Genomic DNA, 24,160 nt, shown 5'->3' with positions numbered 1-24,160 from the left:
CTCTCTTTTTCCTTGTCCTGTCCAATCAGAACAAAAGAAAAGCTGAAAAGGTTTTACATGTTAAGACCATGATCTTCAATGCTGGCTCTGTTTCTGGAAGCTAAATACTTACACAATCCATTAAAGAGCACTTGTTTCCCATGTCATATCTAGTTTTGATCACAGCAGAGAAATGGAAAACAATAAAACAGTCATAATGTGAAAAAGATTTTTAATGTTCTGCTTGATTTTTCTCTTGCATTGGTTTTTCACTTTTGAAAATACCAGAGTAAGAGTTAACTTGATGCTCTGAAAAAAAAGACCTTTTCTTTTCCTAGTTCCTGTTGTAAAACCTTGCCTTTAAAACAAGATGCTATATAAATAGTAGTGTGCTGTAAGAGCACTGATGCAGACTGAGTGGCTAAAGTTCCCTGTGGTGGCTGGTGATATTTCAAAGACAGACTTATAAAGCTTGTGAGCAGAGCAGATCCATTTCTAAACAGACTGGATGAAGTCTATCCTGGAAAAGCTCCTTCTCTGATTCAGTGCATTTCACTCGGACCATGTGTTGACTGATTCGAGGGCCTGAGTCAAACCATCCAGGTGAAGCATATTCCATCTCAAAAAAAAAAGGCCAGCTAGTCAGAGAGTTGTAGCTGATGTGAAGAGTGATGTTAACCTGTCTCCTAATAAACTAAAACAGGGGACATGAAGCTGAACTGATGTGCCCGATTAAAAATCTTCTCAAGTGGGCTCCATAAGTGGAAAAAAAGGGTTAAGAGATCCAGGGACTGAGGTTTCTATTCTTCATTGTTTTCCTTTAGTTCAGTATCACACAAGGTCAAGACTGCTGCTGTACTCAGTTTCATACTGCCTTCACAATATCTTGCTTGCAGGCTTAGCAAGGCTTTACTTACAGTAAGTTCCCCCAGGCAGAATCAGGCTCTATTCAGTTAATTTGTTTTGCTGAAGCACCACATCATGATGACATGCAGTAAATGCTAAATTAGACTGTTAGTACTTAAATCACATAACTGTGTATTCAGAAGTGTCCCTCACAGCAAGGGTTCACCGGCAGCGCTGTCATTGTGCTGACCCACAAGGCAATGCTGTCCCAGGGCTACCAGCTTGCATGTGGGGTTTTGAGCAATCTCCTGGAAAACTGGCCCTATGAGAGGGGGAGAGGAATAAGACATGCTTAAAGTTTGAAGCTGCTGATCAAAATTTATTGTTCCACTGTGCATTCTTCTGCCTGTGACTGCCCTGAATTACCCAACAAAGGCAAATGAGCCTAGAAAAGAGCAGAAACAGTTGAAAGGGCCTTGAAAGATGTATGTGATTTTTGATGGATTTTTGAGACTTCGGAGATGTCATTTCAGAAACTGTAAGGTGGAAGTTCAAAGAAATCTTTGCTAGTAAGAGGAAAAAGTAAAAAATCCCCAAACCTCAAAAACCTAAACAAGACACAGGAGGGGGAAAAAAGGAAGGGGTAGTGGCAAAGGTTGAGGGTTTGGAGCAGTTACACCTCTATCTGCAAACTCTTTCTGAAAGCTGCTGACAGAACTTTGGCATCTGATCATCTCCTAACTGCTGATTAACATAGCACTGGTTTATATTTAACTCTGGCCAGAGCAGGAGGGGCTGGGGGTGGGGCTGTGCTGCTTATAAGGGGAGCACAGCAGGAACAATGTTCTTCTGTGCCGGTTCCCTCCGTCTCCCGGCCCAGCTGCGCTCCTTTTGATCATTCATATTTCCTCTAAATGCATGTTGTCTTTAATTAATTGAGTGTCTCATGGAAAGCGAGGTGGGGGAGACAGGCAGAGAACAGCTATAGCTACACAATTAAAATACAAACCAAGTCTGCTGAGTTTACTCAATGCAAGTGCTGAAGTGACTATTAAGCTTTTTCATAGTTAATGTTTTGCTGTGAGAACAGACCCAGGAGCAGAGATGGAGGGCATGGATTTTGAGGATGAGAAGTCCAAGAGGTACTGCATGAAGACAAAGCATGTGGCTGTCATCTGTGGCGTCGTGGTCGCTGTAGGTCTTGCCGTGGGGCTTGGCGTGGGATTGAGTAGACCTAAATCTCAAGAATCTTCAGGCGAAACAGATCAATCAACAAACCCTCCTCCCACAGTGGGTTTGGGTCCCTGTCCTCCTAAGAATGATGAGACTGGAGACTGGAGAAATTTTAAGCTACCCACTTATGTCAAGCCTGTCCACTACGATCTGGAAATGAAGCCTGAGATGGAGGCAGACATTTACACTGGGACAGTCAGTATTTCTATTGTCCTGGAAAAATCTACCAGCCACCTGTGGCTTCATCTGCGAGAGACCAAGATTACAGAAATGCCCACGCTCCGGAAATCCTCAGGAGAGCAGATCACTCTGAGTGACTGCTTTGAGTACAAGCCTCAAGAATACGTAGTGATGAAGGCAGAAACAGAGCTCCCTGTCACTGATGACCGTGATCCCTATATACTCTCCCTGAAGTTTCAAGGCTGGCTGAATGGTTCCCTGGTTGGATTTTATAGGACTACCTACACCGAAAAAGGACAGATCAAGTAAAGCAGTTTTTCTTCTATTTATTAAACTTTCTCTTCTGTTTCTGCTTGCTCAGGCCTGCTCTGTTCCTTTTAAAACTTCTCAGTCTTGTCTCTCACCAACTTGCTGACGTTTCTGGGCTGTTCTTTAATTTTCTCATTCCCCTAAGGAAGATGCTGTTTTCAAAACCCTTTGACTGTTGACGAGTGAGTGTGGGCTGGAGAGATGACGAGGTTGTTATTATTATTCTGATAAACTTTCAAAACTTTCAAAACCTATTGGTCCCAGGTTACCTTTGAGCTTTATGAATGGCTCTCTCAAAGAGCTGGAAGGATTGAGGCCTGCTTTTATCTCTGTAGTACTATAAGTAGTGTAGAGCTCTCACCATCCTCTCCTGTTCACTCCACAAGGTACAGTTTCAGTATAAAATGCTTGTGACCATTTTCCTGATATCGTGCCTCCTTGATGTTGTAAGCCTGAGGAATATCCAAACCAGGACTTCCCTGTCCCTCCTGAAGCTGGCTTAAATTATGGGTAGGAAAATCCAAACTATGAAGGTTATATTTGACTTGAGTTTTTTTTGTTCCTGCTCTTCCTTTTTAATATATCAATAGTTATTAAATGATTACAAAGCCTCCTCCAGTTCAGTTAACCCATTCCACTTGCTAGGTTTGCACTACTTCATTGTGGAAGCTTGAGAAAGCCATTGCCCACTGCTCAGAGGCATTTCTTTGCAGTTAATATATGGAGAGAACAGTCATCCGTTTTCTAATATTTACGTTTCTGAAGTGACTAATTCCAGACTTTATGGCTAGAAGATAAACTTGGCTAGACTTTTCCAATGGAGACAAACACTAGGGTATTTTCACAGTGCTTGTTTCCCTCTCCTGGGACAATGGTGTCATGAGTGAAAGTTGCATCAGCTCCATTCAGCTGATGACAGGCAATGCCAGGAGTAGCAGCAGTGACAGGCACCAGCAGCAACAAATCCAAGAGGCAGAGAAAAAAGTAAGCATTGATTTTTCATGCTCAACATAGTTATCCAATCTGGGAAGAAGCCATGTAGAGAACAGCTCAAACCCCAGCCAGCTCTTTCCCTCTTGTTTTTCTCCATCTGCTACCTCAGTATTGCTCTGACTTTGAAGGTGCTTTGGTTTTTGAGTATCTGATATCCTCAAAGCAGTTTTAAAGTGGAAACTCTTAGCATCTTTCTAAGTTGAGGTGTGTCACTTGGTTTTTATTGGTGAAGGATACCTAAATATTAAGCGAGTTGCCCCAGGTTTGTCACAACATGAGAACAGCAGGACGACAACACATGTCTCCTGAGCTACAGAGCAGAAGGCAAGTGTCCATCCTTCAGAACCAGACAGTGTAGAATGACAAGGACTAAGCATCTGATGTCAGGAAGAAAGGAGAACTTCATAAGCTAAAGAATGCATAAAATACAAGCTCACTTCAAGAGGGTTCCTACTTCTTGGTTTAAATGCTGGAAGCTACAATTGCAAGGATGATCCTAGCCAGCTGTCTGAAAACAATACAGAAAGGAACTTGAGCAAGTGAGTTTTTAGGCTTGAAAAGGGCTCTAACAAGAATGAACGAATGGTGATTTCTGAGATGCTTTTCATGTGGTTAAGTTTGGGCAGAATGTTTATGGGGCTGGAAGAGGAGGTGTATGTGACAGTGAAAAGTACAGCTTTGAAATGAAAGGAACCACCAGCCAAGTGATGCTGCAATCACCAGACAAGTTGTTGCTGAGTGGTACGAGGGTAGGTGACAGGATGAGGTGGGGAAGGATGGTGAGGGAAGGGTTTTATTACTTATTAAAACTGCTTTTCCCCCTGGATTTCCCCTTAAAGCAAATGCTGACCAGAGTTAGCTTTTTTATTTTGCCTTTGCCTGAAGCAGACGTCACCTTTGGAAAATTCCAACCCAAATGGTTCTTTTTTCATCATGTTGTAAGAAACTACAAATTGGATCAGTTAATAGCAAAAGTCAAGCAAATCTATTAATAGTGGATGTTAGAGAGAAGGAGGCTGAGGTGAAAGTGAGAGCCAATGTGTAATCAACCTACTCCCCTATCCCTTCTGGTCAGCATTAGAAGCAAGGGGACCTTTTGAGAGAATTAATAGCACTGGAAAGTCAGCTCCCAGGGCTGAGCTGCTCCCCAGCTGCCTATCTGTGAAGGCAAAGGTTTGTCAAAGGGTTGCTCTAATGCCTTTTGTTTACAAACCGGGTGCACGTCCAGGCTCTGCTGTTGCTTAGATTCAAAACTCTCACCACTTTTTGTGAAAAACAGGTAGGTGTGTTGAACATGCCTGCAAGTCTGGGATCCTTGGGAGACTTAGGGAGAAGAATAATGCATTTGGGAATCCTGTTCAGATAGATCACACAATCCCTTCCAGGACAAAAGTTCTTTTGGACATGCCTAGAAGTGGATCTTGAGTTACCTGGGGAACACAACTATTTAAGTTGTTGTGCATGTGTGGATAAGTAGTAGGAGAGCAGAAACTTTGACAATTCAGATTTCAGACATAGACCTGCCTAGATCCACCTGTGGGTGCCTGAATCTAGCTGTCAGCACTAAAGTCCTTTAGTAAAGCTATTCTTCTGTCTACACATTTCATTTTCTCATTGATGAAAGGGGAGTAACCGTCCTTCCCTACTTTGCATGTTGCAGTGAGCATAAATATGTTACAATTGTGTTATTCTCAGATATTAAGGAAAGGAGTACAACAAAAGTCCTTGTCTGGTGTAATAGTTTTGTTGGGTTTTTTTTTAATTGATTAGTTCCCCTCAAGGAATGTGCTAAAACCTCCTTTTATATTCTCCTTAATATTAGAGATAATAGAAGCATGTCACAGCAGCTGTTTTTGATTTTGCACTACCACTAGTGACAAGGTATAACTACCCCCTTATAGAAATTCTTTCTGTCTTCTGTAAGAGGAGAAGTAGAGGTTTATAAAAGGTACTCAGCTAGGCACATCTCTAACAGGGAGACTTGCATTTAGGATTTTATTGATTAGGGAAGGGCAAAATATTTGGTGTACAGAAGTAGTACTCCTGGATTTCTTCAAGGAGAAAATTTTCTTGGAAGAGGAAATGAATCTGAATTTAGGGAAAGACTAGGAGAAAAAAAATGCTTTAATTAGCTGAAGAGGAGGAGTTTTTTGTGCTACCCTCCTTTGCTTTGGATAAAAAGAAAAAAACATGGGGGGGGTGGGGGATTTGTTCTAAATGCAGCACTGTTTTATTTTGGGAACAACAGCTGTATGCAGTCTTAGCCAGATCTTCACTTTTTGTTACTATGATATTTACAACTGTCACCTCTAGTTTACATTTAAGTGTCTGGACATCAACAGCAAGTAGAAAGGCAGAAACTACCAAGCAGTGAAGAAAATCTTATCTAAAAACTACGTTATACAGTTTGAAAGAAAATTACAACATTGGAAGTTTCTAGTGCGACTTCTATGCATGTCATTGCCTGGAGTTCTCACCATCTACTCCCCAAGAATGGTAGTGCTCAGGTTTTGCACTGCTGTCTGTCTGCCTCCACAAATGTATGAGGATAGATGGATTATCACTGTATAAATCAACAGAGAAATCAGTATTATCAGTCTGTAGGAACAAAATATTAATGTGTCCAGATATATAGCCAAATTTTTAAGCAATAGTGACGAAGCATTGCCCTGGGGGCTTGAAGTTAACTTAATTGTGAAACAGCTTTCAAATCTTATAAAAAGTAGAGAGTGACATCAAACAGTCTACCAAGCAAAATAAAATCTATTGAGCCTGAAGTCATGCTAGGGTGAATGTTCATTATGCTTTCAGCCCATGAACTTTTGAGTTACTATTCCAATGAACCTGAATGGTAAGAACCCAGACACACTACCTCCATCAGGCATGTAAATGGCCCTGACTACTATAAGTTTGTAATGATCAGTTTAGTATTTAACCGTCACAGGGAAATGCCAAGGGCAACAGAACTACTGAAAAATTGGTTGTCAAGTGAGTCTGTAGGATTGCTGCAGAACTGTAATTTATGATGTACGCTTTTAATTACTTTTTGGAAAGAAAAACTACCTTAATATAGTTGGAGCAGCTGTAGAAGTGCTCTCAGAAAATGCTTGACATTCCAGATTAATTGAAGAAGCATCTGCAATCCCTTTCACAATCAGTCACTGGACAATACGCTCTGCCCCCGTATGGTTCATTAATGGGGGAGCCCGAAGTCACTGTGAGAAGCAGGCACACAATATGAACATTCACAGCCTTCACCTTATTTTTTTACATGGCCCCTGTTGTCTAGATCCTCCAGTTGTTTTTGCATAACTCAGATGACTTTCTAAACCCCTCTAAATGGCTGGCATAGCATCAGTGATGTATTAGGATGTTCACCTGAACTTTCCATGCTTTCTCCAGTAGTTTTGTTAATGGAGTCAGGGGTGCATAACAGCACCATCAGAAAACTCTATGGGGTAACTGAAGAAAAAGCAATGCTCAAGCAGGATGAGATTTTAGGGGCACTTACACAATTCCAAGATGTCTTCTCAGGAGACTCCAATCCTAAGATATGCTCTAGTGGGTAAAAAACACATGGAGTGACTTAAGTAAACAGCCCAATATCAGGACCTTAATTTCCTTTCAGATTATACCACTGGTGGTTTGTTTTAGGCACATAAATCAATAGGAAAGCTCAGAAGGAAGATGAACAACATTACTACTATCCATGAGAGGTCATTCCCATCTTATTGCCTGGCTCCTAAAAAATGCTTGATGATAAGCAAGTCTCTCTAGTTTTCACTCTGAAACCTAGAAAATACTGATGACAGACTGAGGTATATGTGTTACAGATGCTTATATGATGTCAACTTGTGCATTTCTGATGTCACCTACTTTTATGAATGCATAAATACACACAAGTATTTGTAGTTAACTTCAGTTTGGGAAATTGTTAAAAAATAATGCTTAGAAATTGCAGATAAGATTTAAAAAGGTATATAATGAAGGAATGCCAATGTGTTTTGTGTTTAAGGAGCATTGCAGCTACTGATCATGAGCCAACAGATGCACGGAAATCATTTCCTTGCTTTGATGAGCCCAACAAAAAGGCAACTTACAACATATCAATCATCCATCAAGATGAGTACCAAGCACTTTCAAACATGCCAGTACAGGTATGTATTTTCCAACGCTGTAGCCTAAGTGGAATCACAGAATCACAGAATGTTAGGGGTTGGAAGGGACCTCAAAGATCATCTAGTCATGGTTCTGTAAAACCACTGGAAAGGTAGCATGGATCACAAGGTCCTTGCTTGTTCACCCAGACACTCTAAAGGAAATGGTTAAAAAATATTTCATAAACCAGGACTGGTTAGTTGATTAAGACTCCCAAGGTTCCACCAGCATACAACATGACAATACAGAGCCAAATCCAAAGGAGAAATTAAATGTCTCTTCTGTCCTTAGCTAGCTGGCCCACTATTCAGATATTATAGATGAGCATCCCTACTAACCGTAAATAGGTAATGGCAGGTTCTTCAGTCAAACCAGGTGGACTCTGAGAAGGAACACTCTGGAAGACAGCTGCTTCCCAGACTGGAAGTCTAAAATAACTGCTGAAACTACATAACAGTTTCAAGCGAGGTTCTGTTGATAACAATCTAGTGGCAAAGGATCTTGCTAGCAAGAAAGTCTAGGAGTATTATTTTTGATAATACAGGATCTGAAACCCCACATGCCAGCTCATGGATGTGAACACTTGTCAGTCCACCATGACTGTAATTTCATAAATAAACTATTTCTGGACCTGGTGGGTCAAATTCCAAGTTTTGTACGAAATTCAATGGCATCAATTATCTACCTCCAGGCCCTCTGAAAGAAGATTGAATGACTTTCAGCTGAAAGAGTTTCTAATGAATAGTTTAACTGAATGTGTAGTCCAATGTATGATTTCTAACAAATGTTCTGAAGGAGATAAAGTGCCAAGTTTCTGTTGTGGTGGTTTTTGTTTTTTAAAAAAAGAGCTTCCAGCCTCCAGGCTGTTGTCATTTGCATCTTTGCAAGCATTCCCCAACCCAGAAAACAAAGGTCTGCTTAACTGTGCCCTGTTTTATTTAAAGAGTCACTCAAACTTCAGCTTTCTTCTAGCAATGCTGCTGAGACAACTATTACCAATACTTGACACAGCTGCCTCTGAGACCCTTTGCAAAATTAAAGCTCTGACCTATTGTTATAAAAAATATTTCTATAATACCTAAAAGAGCACAGTGCACTTAGATGAACAACACATAAAAGGAGAGCATTTGCTGTACCTTTTCTCACAGATCTCAGGTAATGAAGGTACTGGGAAGGGAGGTGAGGAGATGAGGCTAGATGTTATCAAGATTTAATGGGTTTTGAGGTTTAATTTACACATGGACCTAAACTCTAATAAGGCAAAAGAATTATCAGACAGGCAATAGCAGATAATGAATAGCATCAATAAATATTTAGAAGATGAATCACATACAACAGGTTGCAGGTTTGGTCTTATCGTTTAGTTAAGGACATTTGGGAAAATCAGGAATGGTTTTTAATTGATTTACAAAATAAAAACTTTAATGAGCACTAAACCTTATGTACATTTAAACAACCCACCAATTAGCAGTGCTAATTTGTATCTCAGTGAGTTCAGGATAGATTCATTACACAGGTCTTTATCATGAGTAGCATCTCTGCAATCCCTGACTCCGACATGGTGCGTGTATTTAAGAGAGGAGAGAATCCAGTATCTTCTCTGATCTGTCCAAAATGATGTTATTTTATGTACCTATTTCAAGAACAAAACACTTCCAGCATGCACTGGAAAACTGTTGGCAAAATTCCTGTGCATGTGAGTGATTTCAAATCCTTGGTGAAAATTAGAACCAGGTAAACTTACTTAGTGCAGAAAAACAAAGTCTTATTTCATGTATGACAGAAAAACACTTCGACTGTTCTCATGCCATCAGCAGTGGCATGCTGGGAACTTGGAGAAGTGATTTATCTTTCCTATACGATTGCAGCCTTTGTAGAAATACTGTATGCTCTTCTGCATGTGTTGTAATTCCAAAAATCAAATTAATTGTTTTTCCATTTCTGCAGCAAACTGTAAAGCTGGGTGATGGCTGGACTCGGACAACTTTTGAGAAGTCAGTTCCCATGAGCACTTACTTGGTATGCTTTGCAGTGCACCAGTTTCAGTGGGTAGAGAGGATATCCGCTAGCGGAAAACCTGTAAGTCCTGCTGCAGCCTGAACATCATTCGGGTGACAGATGTACTGTCATTTGCATTTTTTAAAAATGAAGCGTCTCTTTTAATAACACAACAGGAACACATTCTTCCCTTTCCTATAGCCTACATTATGCAGCCTGTTCTATCAGATTAAGTGCTCACAGTGGTCTCTCTGACCTTGACTACATACAGTGTTTTGCAGTCCTTCCCTGTCTCCCATCTCGGTGAGATCTCAGTCAGTAGCTCTCATACAGGCACACAGGTGAGGAAGAAGCACTATTTCTCCAACCTCATCCCCGACTCGAAGCCCAGGGTCTGAGGGAATGTACAAGTCAAGGTGCACAAGAGATTCACAAAGGCAGGGATACAAATACTTCAGTTTTCTGTGGGTTGAATGGTGTGAATCTGTGTATTAGATGTCTTCCTATTTACAGTCATAGAGATGTAGGACTACAATGCTCTGTGCCATTACGTGTTTGATCTAATATTCTTTATTTTACAACAGTGGCTAGAGGCAACCACACAGTGTAAATTCTTTACAAATAAGTATAGAAGTGATAGTGCCTGCCTAAACCACTGGATATTTGGTAGGTGCCCTAATAAAGTGAGTAAGTTTGAATCTGAATACATAAAATTAAAATAATTCCTTTATTTAGATGCAACAGGCAGTCCAATCCAGCTGCCTCTTAGATTCCAGTCTCTTGAAGGTGCAGTTGATCAGGCATAAGGAGATCACAAGACATTACATTGAACCAAAACCTGAAAGTCTAAAGACAATTTGCTTCCCAACACAAACCCCTCATTTAGCCTAAACCTAGTCTGGGATACTCACCCACTGTCAATTATTTATTGGTTTACATATTTTTTTCATCTGAGAAAGAGGGTGATCCCAGTGCCACATGCTCTTGCTGCTTCCCCTTCCTCTCCCCTCAGGGATGTAACACAGTCATGTGGTTTGGCTGAGCTGGAAACACTTTCCTCCTCTTCTGGAGGCAGTGACAGCAATGGATGGGGAACCCAGAGCAAAGCCCCAACCAGACCCCACACTGTGCCCCTAGCAAGTAAGCTCTTCATGAGTTTCTCTATCCAAAAAAAACTCAGCAAATCCTTCCCTACTTAAAGCTGTTCACTGATGTGAAAATATGCCTTGTATAAATCTCCAAAGTGCTGATCCAGTTCTTAGCAAAGACTTCCTGGCACAGTGCTGTGTGGAGACCTCCCTCCTCCCTCCTTGATGCCATTACTAGCATCATGCTGTACATTTGCATTGTTTCTTGACAAATAACTAAGGCTAAATTACATTTAGCCAAGCAAGTGGGTCCTGGTTTGAGATAGCGATGCAATATTGTTAAGTCCCTGATTTTTGGCTGGGTAATTTGCAAAACAGGATAATGTTTTAGGCCACCTAGACACACCATTTTTTTTAACTAGAGGCTGTTCAGCATGGCTGCTTCATTCACTATCATGGACAGGACTTTGGTTATTTGGCCTCAATAGATATTCTCTAGTGTGTAGTTATTTTAGGAATCAGAACTTGTTCAGCTTTTGTAAAACCTAGTGCAGTAAGGAAAAGAAAAGTGCTGAAGATGTATAAAACTTTATTTTCTAGATGCAAAAGTTAAGATCGCTTGCCCATGCCATGCTCCAGAGTATGGCTCCAAGGTCAAGATTTGTTTTTTTTCTGAAGCAAAACAGTAAAGCCCACACTGTTCCTGACTGGTTGTAGCTTTTCTAAATAGGAGGGAGTGTTCACTGAAATGTGGTAATTAAAGTGTGTGTGTGCATAGAAGCAGGGTACAGTTGCGTCAGTACAGAGGTTGCCTGAAGAAACTTCTACGAATTCAAGCCTTGGTTGCTACATATTTTATTAATGTTATTCACTAAATAATGTCTGAGGGCTTGCCTGCACTAGAAAACTTGGGTTTTAAGTGAGGTTAAATTCATAATTGTTTTCTTTCTTTTAACAAACACATAGTTTTACCAGTAGGAACTGTATGTATAAGATTGTTTTTTATTAAGGGAGCCACATAAAATTCATCACTAAAAATTACCTTTTCCTCCGGAAAACCAGGCTATCTTTAGAGTTTTTAATCAGACATTTACAAAGCCCTTCTCCCCACCAAATAGCTCCTTTCCAAAAACTTTGAAGCTCAGCCGAGCAATGAGGTATTCAAATTCATCGACTGCTGAAAAGAACATTCCATAGTTTGCTGCATAAATTGCTAGCAATAAATCCCTCACCCAACAGAAAGTATCCATGTGATCCATGTATTGCTCTCACAAACAGCAACATTCTACAGCTCACACGGTGCAGGAAATTATTTTAAAACTCTGACATTTGCTAGTGCCCTAACAAAGACATTAATGGAATCAGTGGTGGAAACGGTGCCTACAGCTGGAAACGATGCTCCTGAGCTGATTACCTGTGAGGTACCAAATGTCTGGTTTGGAAAATCACAGAGGAGATTATACAAATGAAACTCAAAGTCAGTTCTAGTGCATGCTGGAGGTTTTGGAAGCCATTAATATGGATCAGCTAGGGGACCAAAGACTGCTAAATTGGGTAAAGAGCTTACTGAAGTGGAAATTGCAGATTGTAATTGCAAACTGACCCTGAGGGAAATCCCGTAGCTGGAATGAATTCCCAATTGAATTTCATAAGCTTTTTTTTTGGGGGTGGGGGGTTGTTTTGTTTGTTTGTTTGGGTTTTTTATTCCAGCTTTATTTCTGACCACTTTCCCATCCTCCACTCTAGTTGAAGGAAGTGAAATTTCATGGTACTGAAATCAATGTGTTGTCAGGCTTTGAGAGGGCTCCTAGAGTAGGCTAGCTCCTCTCCTCAGTTTGGACCCTAAACTCCTGGCAGTGAGACAGCACTGAGGAGTAAACAAGCCACATGAACACAGCCAGAAGAATGTGGCCCGTTCATAAAAGATACAGAGCCTGCAAAATGAGGTGGATCGATTTTCCTAAAGATAGAAACTTCCTTCTCCATACAAAGATCTCTTGCTTTCCACACTGGAGATTATGGGAGACAGTGAAGAGAACAGTCTACAGATTCTGCCAGTGGAAACTCCAGTTCTATGGCTCTGCTCTAGGGCAGAGATCTACGTGAGCTCTGGGACAAAGGTTGAGGGGAAGATCCCTGAAAGACTGCATAAATTCTAACATTAAACTTTGTCTTCACAATGTACAGATAACATCCAAAAAGTTTTTTTCCAGCTGTAGGCCTCCATTCATGACCTCTGATCGTGAGTACTGTAAGCACTCTTCCTAGGCTTGAGTTTTCCTATTGCTTGACAGTGATAGCTGTGACAGGACAGTAAAGCAGTCCCAGGCACTAAGCTTCAGGGATGGAAAGACCAGCACTCAACACACCATTTTTTTTTGTGTTCAGGGAAAAAAAAAGCATGCTCAGATGTGCAAGAGGAGCACTGAGATGGTCACTCATCACACGCAGGGCTGCCAAATGTGCTGGTTTTCCTGGACCTGCCTGGTGCGAAGAGAGAGAGGTGATTTTGCCTGGGTTCTCCAGAGGCACAGCAGCACAGCAGGCACCATAGCTGTGACCAGGTGGTTGTATGGCCTGAGGTCTGGGCAAACAGCCACTCAATCTGCATGGGCCAGCATGTCCAGGAAGAGTTATGAATCTGGTAAATGCACTGTTTTCAAAGGGTCTGCAATCTCCAAACATACAAGGGCAAGAGGAAATGATGATAATAGTAGGCAGGACGGTAGGAAGAAATTGAAGAAAATGTGGTGTGATGGGCTTCAGATATGTTTCAGGATAGGTGTGCTGCTAAAGATCGGTCTAATGGATCAGTCCAGGTCAGTGAATTACTCAGAACAAGTGGATTCCTCTCGATTGTGCGTGCCCAGGCCTCCTTCTTGAGAAAAACAGGTCTTGGGGAAGGAGGAGCTGGTCTGCACCCAGGTCCTGCTTCAAGCTTGGCCACTGTGAGCTTCTGGATGGGAGTCTTGCCAGTTTTACAATTTAGGCATATTGTGGAACGTGTGCATAGGTTATGTTGACTTGGTGTCTCTTATGTACAAGATTTCAAAAACTTTGTTGAATCAATGTATTAGAGGAACAGGATTCAGCATCCAGGCCAGTGTATTAGAGAAAACCCACAGTGTTATAGGCATGTATGCCAAATTACTTTTCAGTGCTTGCCACATGCTAACCTGTAACTGAAGACTGCTCTAACTGTCTCTCTGAATTTTACAGCTGAGAGTTTACGCCCAGCCACTGCAAATACGAACGGCAGAATATGCAGCAAATGTAACAAAAAGTGTATTTGACTTCTTTGAAGAGTACTTTAACTTGAGCTATTCTCTTCCAAAACTAGGTGATTATTAATACTTTTTTTTTGTTAATCTGCTATTATGATTTTGTTTCTCCTACAGGTCTTTGGTGAAAAAGAGCATGAAAGCATTTAGTTATGTCAGGATGTTTCACAACTGTACCTTAAACTGTAGTTTAAGATATTCTCAAATGTCAGGATGGGAGAGTTGGTCTCAGTAACAGTTTAGTTACCCATTCTCACAGTTCAGTTTGCTGAATTGAAGTAGTGGTCTAGGCATGATGCTTTTAAAGTTTCTTGTGAAAAACCAGGGGAAGCATTAGTGTCACCAGCAAAGGAACAGCATGAGTTCATAGAGCCAGAAAAAGTCTGAGAAAAGTATGTACCAACTCCATGGGAACTTCTGGACAAAATTCTGCAGCGAGATATGTGAAGATGTAAACTGCCAGAGAGTATGTCATAAGATTTATTAACCTTAGTGCAAAGTGGGTGTGTATCCACTTCTTAGAAGGATGAATGTGGCCCAGCAGACATTTTACAGTTTCTACTGTTAGGCTAAATAAAGACCTAGAGCCAAACAATGGTGGGCACACTATCAGTTTTTGTCCATGGTTACAAAAGAAGCAAAGAAAGTGGTGCAGTTGAGCACCTTTTAGCTTGGGCTATATGGACTCGGGATCTGTTTCTCTCAGTTTGTACCAATAAAGCTGGGAATGTAATCAGAGTTTTGGAAAAGCCACCTCTTAAGACTTAAAAGAAACTTAAAAGGATGGAAAAATATTAACTACAAACAAGTTAAGGCAATGTAATGGGGGGGAAACCCCCAAACTTTGAAGACAATTAACAATGCTACGCAAACCTTTTGTTGGCTATTCATATAACATGAATTTTGTTAACATATTCATATATGTACCTATGTAGCTAACCTGTATCACTTCAATAACCTTTCAAAATGTCATCTGATTTTATTATAAATATCTGTTTGCATTTCAATGGCAAATGAATTAGGGAAACCAGTACAGTATGTTGTGCTTTCACACACTGATCCCCAGTAATAATTGGGACTGTATCTCATGTATGCTTCATATTCAAACTTTAATTTTCATAAAGCCTGATGACTTTGCCATTTTAGGATATGGATAGGCACCTGTCTGCACTACAGGATGGGCCAGTAACCCCAGGTCAGCAGTATCAGAGGGTAGATGCTCATGTAGATTTTATACTGTTTTTCTCAGAATGTCTATTTGTTAGATCTCAAATCTTGACTTACTATGTTATTCCATCGGTATTAGAAGACATCTAGATCAAACTTGATGAATCAAATATGTTTCTGCATAATGGTTTATTTAAATATTGTATTTCACATTCATATGTGGCTTCTGGTGTTGCCAAACTCCTTGTGATCCTCATTTTGACTGTCTGTGAAGCCTTTGCCAGACCATCAGCTTTGATTCAGCAATCAAGTTGTTTAAATTAAAATAAGTAATTCCTTTCATCTGTTAGGGTGGAGTGAGGATTGTTTATTCTACTCAGTTTTAAATCCATCTGTACTTTTTCACTACACGCATAGAAGGCTGTGGTCATTATTTGCAGAAGAAAATGCCAGTCCAATCGAGTCTGCAATTCTCATTTAAACCTGTATTGATTAGTGACCATAAATGAGTGACCCCCACAAACTGCCAGGAGCAGAAGCAGATGTTGTTCACTGCTTGGGGGATTTACTTCAGTTAACATGTCAATAAATATTTTTAATACAACAGTGTGATGAACAATGACATGCCTCATTATACTACAGATAGTTTTAGGAGGTTTACTGCCTACAGCACCTCCCCAGACAACACTGTTAATTCCTAGAGCCCAAATTAAGTCACGTGTGATACGCATGCTCCCAGGAGGTGGCACAGCATCACCTTTCAGGACAGATCCTCAGCCAGTGCAACTGATCCTGGCTCTATTAGTCTCAGCAAAGCCAGGGTGCTTGATATCAACTGCTGCAGGCCAGTTCCCTGCTTAAACACAGGTTATAGACCACAGTCCACAGCAGTAAGCCAGAACCAAAAAAGGTAAGCAAAACAGGCTGTCAATACACAGAAAGAGGGCAAGCTAAGTGCCTTAAAGGATACAGCTGTAATCATGTTCTCTTTCTTTCAATGCAGATAAAATAGCTATTCCAGATTTTGGGACAGGTGCTATGGAGAACTGGGGGCTGATTACATACAGAGAAACAAACCTGCTGTATGACCCCAATGAGTCGGCCACTTCCAACAAACAGAGAGTAGCTGCTGTGATAGCCCACGAGCTCGTCCATCAGGTACACAAATCATTTTTGCAGTGCTTCAAATGTTCAGTCTCCACATTTTAATCTTGAGAATACTGTCGTTACTCCATCTCATGATCTTTTCTACATATGCTCACAATTTGCTTGCAAAATATCATATGAAAAAGAAGGTTCCCCATTAAAGCTGTAAAGTACCATAAGTACTGGCTTCAAATTTTTCTCAAGAAGTTAGATTCTGGGGTACAGACTGCAAGCCAGCTTATGAAAATCTGCCTGAAATGTCTTAAGGAACTAATTTGCATGTGCAGATGTTTCTTTTGGGCAAGCAAATGAAGACAACTGTATACTCTGAAGGCTGTCCTGACAAGCACAAATCATCAAATCAAGAGGAAGAAACAAAACAATATTTTCAGTGGCACATGAATCATTTGCAATCTCCCCAGTAATATGTAATTTTATCATAAAAGTGATATTTCAACACAAGATGAGGCCTGAATTCCTATTTAAACCCAGAATTACGATAATTTTCATCTGGCAACAGGAAGAAAAGTAAACAAATGGGTGTTCTATGTGGAGGTGTGAGATACTGAAATACAAATTTACCATTTAGCTAACACTACGTCTTTCAATGTTTATTATTGTAGTGGTTTGGAAACATTGTGACCATGGACTGGTGGGATGACTTGTGGTTAAATGAAGGATTTGCCAGTTACTTTGAGTTCCTGGGAGTAAATGCTACAGAACCAGATTGGCAAATGGTAATTATTTCTATCTTCTGAAAGACTGGTGGGGCTTGGGGGAGCATTTTGGAAGACAGTAAAAATTTGACAAGGACAGTGAAGACAAAGTATGTTTATAGAAAACAAACATAGAGCAGTGAAACATGAAGAAAGAGTTGGCTTAAGCTTTTCCACCTACCAGTGTTACGGTCTGAAACTAGCCAAAGCAAACTTTATAAAGTTTTAGTTTGCAGGGAACAATCATTCTTTTTTTAACAAGTCTAGAGTTCGGTTATTGTTACAGCAAATAATACCTAGGCAGATTCTGGGCAGAGCCTTAGCAATTTTGCAAAGCTGTTTAAAGTTCTAACCCTGGAAGGTGGAGATTCCCCTTTATTTAGTTAGGCTGTAGTGTCTCTTCATGGGACTTGTGGTAGGATTGTTATCTGACCTGGTGAGGGCTGGGAACCTGGGCCTCTCTCCACAGCTCGGGCTACTCAAAGGAAATATCAAATCCCCCATTCAGCTGCTGCCAGCATCTTAAGTGTCATTTCAAATGCTCCAACTCGGACAATCTGTACTCTGCACAGCACAAAAATAGGTAGTGATAGTGGATGGCCCACAGCACCAACCGCGTAGTAAAACCAACTGCAGTAACTTTAAGGGGGTCACAAACAAAGAGAGTAACCTTGAACATGCATTTTACTCTGAGGAATGATAGCAGTGTGTGAATAAAAGGAGGCTTCTTGCTTTCGCTCCCTCCTCTCAGACAGATGTAATGGTGCACAGGATGGATATTCCCACCAGCTGTCCAGGTATAATGAGATTCTGGCTAATAGAAAGCTTATAAAATATGACAGTGGAAGGAAGCAGGGTAGGTTTTGCAGAGGTTGAGCCCATTGTCAAAATCTACTAGCCCCTGAGCCTAGTGACTTTAGAAGCAGGCAGTGCCTACTCGGTGCTTCCCCTGCCTCCCTCCTTGCTCCCCATAAATATCAATTCTCATCCATATTATTTGAGGCTGAGAAAAGAATGATACCAGTCAGGAGGGTCTTTCTTGCCTGGTTGTGGACATCATCCGTATGCCAACCCTCATTCAGGGCTGGGAGTTTAAACTGCAGCACTTCACTCCTCAGCTCCATTTTTGCAAGATGAGCCCATAATGCTTTGCAGATATTGTCACACTGCTGAAATTTGTAATACAGGCTCCTTTCTTTGTGTACAGTGGGGGGTTTTGTGTTATGATACACATAGTAAAACAGGATTTGCAAAAGGCAACTTATCTTAGTTAAGGAAAAATGTATCCCTCCCCTCTCAGATATAAAGTAAGAGTTTTCAAGTCTTTTAGAAGAGGTGAAATTTCATTCCATTTCCAACTGCCTCCCCTGAGAGAAGCTGCATTTTAAGCTTGTGTTAAATTCAGTTTTGTGTGTTAGATAGTCCTGTCTTTGTTTCTGTTCTAACATCTTCTCTTTCTCAGCTTGAACAGGTTTTAATTGATGATGTGCTTCCTGTAATGAAGGATGACTCTTTACTATCTTCCCACCCAATAGTGGTCGGGGTGTCATCTCCAGCTGAAATCACCTCTGTGTTTGATGGGGTATCCTACAGTAAGGTAGGCTATCCTCCCGTTGTGACTTTGGTTGCAAAGAAAATGGAGCCTTTGGAGAGGAGGTGAAAGTCAGGGGAGCTCATAGTCATAACTCCTAAGCCACTTGAGCTGTGTCTGTGTGGATCTTTTCTCTGGGACATTCCCTGCTGTTGTCAGTGATTTAGTCAAAAGCAACTATGAGAGGAGGAATGCAGCCAGAGCCTCAGCCAGCCACTGTGCACCATGCAAACCTGCTCACAACATGCAGAGGTGCAGCGAAATCACAGCACCAGCAGCTTCTGCCACTAGTGTTGTGGGGTTTAAAATTGTCCTCAACCAGATACTAGGCACACGTCTCTCCCACCACCTTGTGTGTTGATACAGCCCAGTTATGTCAAGCCTCATAATCTGATGCAAGGGGGTATGATGCAAGGGTAGATGCCCAGCTGTCCTCTCTCTCTTCTCCTCACACCTTCAGGGCAGTATAGCTCCTGTTTTGAGGAAGCAAGGCAGGGAACCAAGCAGTGAAAACAGGAAAGTAACTTTGTGCCTCATGTTGCTCCCAGTACCCCAGCCACTCAAGAAGCCTTATCAAAGATGGTTTACACCAGCCTCTACTGGCATAGGCCCTAAACTGGGAGATAAGTTACCTGAACATTTCACAGAGTTGTGGAGCTCTGACTGGACTGACTTGGAGTACAGTAGTCTGTAGCCCATAAGGTGATAGAGGACACCCCATTAGGTGTTTGACAAGCTTTTTGCTCATCCTGGGGCTGTCCTTGTCAGTGGTGGTGGAGACCTGTGCATATGAAAGATGTCTCAGGAGCCAGCTGACACTGACTGGAAGATTAGACTGCCTCTGTCTGAGCAGCAAGACACCAAGGCTGCTGGTGCAGTCCAACTGCTGTTGTGACCAGAGTGCACAGAAGCCTCCCTGATCCCACAACCTCTGGTAGTACCAGCTGTGTGGGCTGGCAGTCAGGAGCTCAGCACTTGTGGAAAAGCATGTTGAGGTCCAGAGCACCCGAGAGGCCAGCAGCCATGCTGAGGGTCACTGCCTTGATGTGGTCAGCAGGATCCAGGCTAGGAGGCTGAAGCTGGCCCATCTCCCTCCATATCAGGTATAGCCAAAGCCATTTTATCCTTAGACAACCCTTAAGACAACACAGAACAGAGCAGGTGTGCTACCTAACCAGGGAATCCCCAGGCTCAACCACCCTGACAGCATTGTTCCTTCTAGTTATTTTTCTCAGAGCATTAAGAGAAGCACAGGAGGAAAATCCTGTCCCTCTTCCCTCTCACCACCACACACACCACCAGGGTGAGGGAGGAGCAGGATCTCTGCTTGCTGTCTCCTCAACCAGCTATTTCTCATGTTGCTTCTGAATCTGTCACACCATGGTTTTTTTGACAGCTTCTTGTATGTCTACCAGTGTTTCATATCTGAAGCCATAACAAGTTTCCACCAAACACACAAAAACCACCATTAAATCCTGCTGGGTGCCTTCCCTCCAAGTTCCCATTATCAGCTGAACATAGAGTAGGTATAGCATTGACTTTAGCTTTAGTCTGCTAAGTGCTTGAGTCTGTAGCCATAGATATTACTTTTATTATCTAGACTTGATCCATCCATTTCCATCCGTTTTCTGTTTTCAATTGTTAAATCCTCCACCCAACAACACAACCAGTATTTATTGCATCATAAATGCCTCACAGTCAAATCATAAACCATGTGAAAACCTGCATTGTGTAACTCTGTTCTTAAATCAAGCTAACAAAAGTCAAGAAACATACAGAGCTAAATCAAATACTCTGGACCAAAATGTGTTTTAGGGGAGAGCTAAGCAAGCAACATACTTTTGTACGTCCTGAAAAAACAATGGAGAAAAAAAAAAAAAAACTTAGCTTTTACTCAGCTTTTTGTGCTTAGATAATTGCTACATGAACTCATTTTTTTTTAAGCAAAAACACTTGAGGACTCATGCATTGTTTGGGAACAGTTTGCTTGGGTTATAATTTGGCTTGGGATATAATTTGGCTTGCATGAGACAGTCTTTGTGTAGACATAGCTCAAATTACTGTTGGTATTTATATATAAATTTGTGACAAAATTAACTTGTTTCTTTTTCACTTTGTTTTGGCTTCTCTTTTGCATTTTTCTTATAAAAACAGTCTCTTCATGATAATATCCACCACTAACAAATAAAGCATAATGTGGAATGCTCTCTGTTAGTTTTCCCAGTGCAATTATGGGGTTTATACAATCCTAAAACTCTGATGAATTGCCTAAGGGTCTGTGGAGTCATCACAGAGTATTCTGTAAGGGAACCTCTACGTGCTGTATGAGTGTTAGGGCATCATGCACCTAGAAAAGCTGTACTAGAGTAGAGCTGGTGGCTACACAAATAATGTATATGATTTTTTCAGTCTGCTCTTAAAGAGTAATTGCATCTCTTCTCTTCTCCTGTTTAATCTTCCCTCTTAGTTTGAAAGAGTCTATTAAACTAACAATGATATTGTTTTGGTATTTGGAGCACAAACACTGATTACCTTTTCAGAAAACAGATACTTAAATAAGTTATACCAGAAATTTGCTCTTGGAGACCCACATTTTTGTAACCTCTCACCTAAAGAAGTTTAGGATTAAACGTTGCACATTTCTGCCACCTACAATCTTGTCATATACTTGGCAATTACTACAGCTCTCCAGGAGTCGTTATGTGGGTGTTGATAAAAGACTCCTCTCCACATCCCCATCAGACAAGGTCATCTATTCAAGTCAAGGTCTCTTTCCTGAATCTCCCCAAATAGTTGAAACAAAAGAAAGTTATTAAAGCATTAGAGTTCCTATAACCAGTGATTTTATTAGGATGAGTTTTTCTCAAATGCACTCCATCATGGGCTGCAGAGGAATAACAAAAGTAGGGGGAAGAGGCTGAAAAGCAGTAGTAAAAGATGCAAGGTGCTAACTGTATACTGCAATTCAAAGCAAAAGAAATCTCCACTGCTCCCAAATGCATGCACAAGTGTGTAGGTCTACTCTGTCTTCCAATACCAACGGGAGGGGATAGTCTGTGAGAGTTTATTACAGATAAGAAGTGTTTGATAGACACAGCTGAGGGACTGAAGTACCCTGGTGCATACATGTGGCCTTAAGACCAGCACTAATCATAAGTCGCCTTATGATTACCAGTAATGTGTATCTGTTTTAAATTTTACTGAATTATTTTTGAAAATATTTCATGGCAAGCACACTAGAATACTGTATCAGAAAAGAGTCATCTGCTGACCACCTTGACTCTGCGGCCATAGTCTGGAAAGCAGTTTGAGGCATATCTGTTCAAAAAGTCCCTCTGCCATGACTTGTGCAGTCAAGCTGTTACTCTCAGACACATAAATAGGGGAGACAGGATTTACTGACAATTCAGGTAACGCTCTTGTTTTCAAGAGAAAACTGGATTTTTAAACTATTCATAGCATTAGGCTTTCAGCTGCCCTTTGATTTTGTTTGGAAAATAAAAACATGCTAATCCTAAAACCATATTTTGCATTTTAGATTGGGTTTGCACTACTTTTGTTTTTCATCATTTTGTTCCCGCTCTGCTCTTTGTTGCAGTCAAGCTGTTACTCTCAGACACATAAATAGGGGAGACAGGATTTACTGACAATTCAGGTAACGCTCTTGTTTTCAAGAGAAAACTGGATTTTTAAACTATTCATAGCATTAGGCTTTCAGCTGCCCTTTGATTTTGTTTGGAAAATAAAAACATGCTAATCCTAAAATCATATTTTGCATTTTAGATTGGTTTGCACTACTTTTGTTTTTCATCATTTTGTGCCCACTCTGCTTTGTTGCACATGAGTGTTCTTCTTCTCTCTCCTGTCTTTCCTTTATTTCTTTCTTCTTTTCATATTTTTCTTCTTTCAAGTTTTTAATTTTTTTTTTCTGTGACTCCCAAATAAGTGACTTCTCTGATCCAAATTATACTCTGCTTCAGAGGTCAAACCTCTTAAAGTAGTTCTCAGCAAAGCTCATTCTGAATCCTGAGATGGCACCCCCAGCATGTAAAGCCCCAGACATGCAGCATTTTTGGAGTTCCCTGCCTGTTGGGTGTTCAGCTGAAGTCACTTCCTCTATCAGGCTGTGCTGCTGGACAGGGCTAGTTCCCCAGCTGCCCTCACCCCTGTCCTGTTCAAAGTGAAACAGGGAGCCCCTCTCATGCAAAGTGGTAGAGCAGCAGGACAGTAAACCCCTGCAGCAGGGGTTGGGAGCCCTTTCACTGGCACAGATGAGATAAGAAACAGGCATCTGATCACAGATAAAGGCCAACTCTCACATCCAGAATTAAGGTCCATCAGGCTAGCATGCTTTCCCACAAAGGAATTAGGAAAAAAAAGACACTTCTTTAGTGAGATGGATGGTTTCTACTTTTGCCTTATAAAATATTCATTCATATGTTGCTTTTTAAATGAATGGAAATCTAGCCTTAGAGCAGTGTGGAAGGACCTTCTCACCTTTCTCTGTCCCCAGGGTGCTTCAATCCTCAGAATGCTTCAAGACTGGATTACACCAGACCTCTTCCGGGAAGGTTGTCGGGTAAGGGTGTCACCAAAGCACACCAGAAATGGAGCCCATCTTCATGTGACAGTAGCAAAGCCTTTATTCAAAAAGTGAATAACAGAGATCCTGGTATTGGTATCAAACGTATTTCATGCATTTCAGTTCTGAGTGGACAACGTCAGGGGGAAGAAATTCCATGCTCCCACAGAAGCAAGAATGTGGACTGCATTAAGATTTGGTAGCCTTCCAGTGAGGACCTAAATTTGTGACAGCTTTTAGTAGAGAAACCTCCTCCAGCACACTGTTACCCTGTTGTCAGCTAGGATCTCCTTATTCAGATGTAAAGCATGTCTGCAGCTTCATACAGCCATGACCCTCCAACCCACCCAACCCTGCTTACAGGCATAAGCTCATCTGTGCGCTGATGGAGGAGCACCCTATATTGGGGTCATAAGGAGTATAAAATGGACATATAGCACAGTTTATAGTTCTCATTCATGAAGGAAAAAAAAAGGGATGCTACAAAATTATGGAAAGAAAAAATGGAAGAAAGTAGCCCTCCCAGAAAAAGGAAGGTTATCTGTCCTTTCCTCTGAATCCACATCTGTTGTCTCTAGAGACTTGCTTTCCTCCCTTCTGAAGGGCACATTTATAGGCTGCTGCAAGACAGATGAATTTTCCTTTGTTTTTCGTTTTGTATGTTCAATCAGGATAGTTCCACAAGATGGGAAAATACAGCCACCTTGTCAACAAAAGGCTAGTACTTCCTCCCTACTCGGAGGCTTCAGGAACATTAAAGTAGGTTGTTGTGGCTAACTGAAACAAACAGCACCATCTACTGACTAAACATCACCAGGAGCCAGACAACAGGGTAGGAAAGCAGCGGCCAAGCAGCCCAGTAAGACACAGGACAGGAACAATGTTTAAGAGGT

General features: G+C 41.2%; 1 protein-coding gene across 1 annotated transcript in view; it reads left to right on the top strand.

Annotated features, from left to right (window-relative positions):
- Positions 1–1,688: 1,688 nt before the first annotated feature.
- ENPEP (glutamyl aminopeptidase (aminopeptidase A)) overlaps positions 1,689–24,160 on the top strand; it is a 34,784-nt gene continuing 12,312 nt past the window's right edge. Inside the window, exons 1-8 of the mRNA XM_008941561.1 lie at positions 1,689–2,543; positions 7,556–7,697; positions 9,646–9,777; positions 14,004–14,124; positions 16,236–16,390; positions 17,002–17,115; positions 18,557–18,691; positions 23,199–23,264. Coding sequence (XP_008939809.1) covers positions 1,930–2,543; positions 7,556–7,697; positions 9,646–9,777; positions 14,004–14,124; positions 16,236–16,390; positions 17,002–17,115; positions 18,557–18,691; positions 23,199–23,264 — 1,479 coding nt within the window. The 5' untranslated portion in view covers positions 1,689–1,929. The remainder of the gene's footprint in view (positions 2,544–7,555; positions 7,698–9,645; positions 9,778–14,003; positions 14,125–16,235; positions 16,391–17,001; positions 17,116–18,556; positions 18,692–23,198; positions 23,265–24,160) is intronic.

This window comes from Merops nubicus, unplaced genomic scaffold (genome assembly GCF_000691845.1).
Source record: "Merops nubicus isolate BGI_N331 unplaced genomic scaffold, ASM69184v1 scaffold13370, whole genome shotgun sequence".
Taxonomy (NCBI): Eukaryota; Metazoa; Chordata; class Aves; order Coraciiformes; family Meropidae; genus Merops; species Merops nubicus.
Note: the sequence above shows the minus strand (reverse complement) of the source record. Positions and strands in the feature narration are given on the sequence as shown.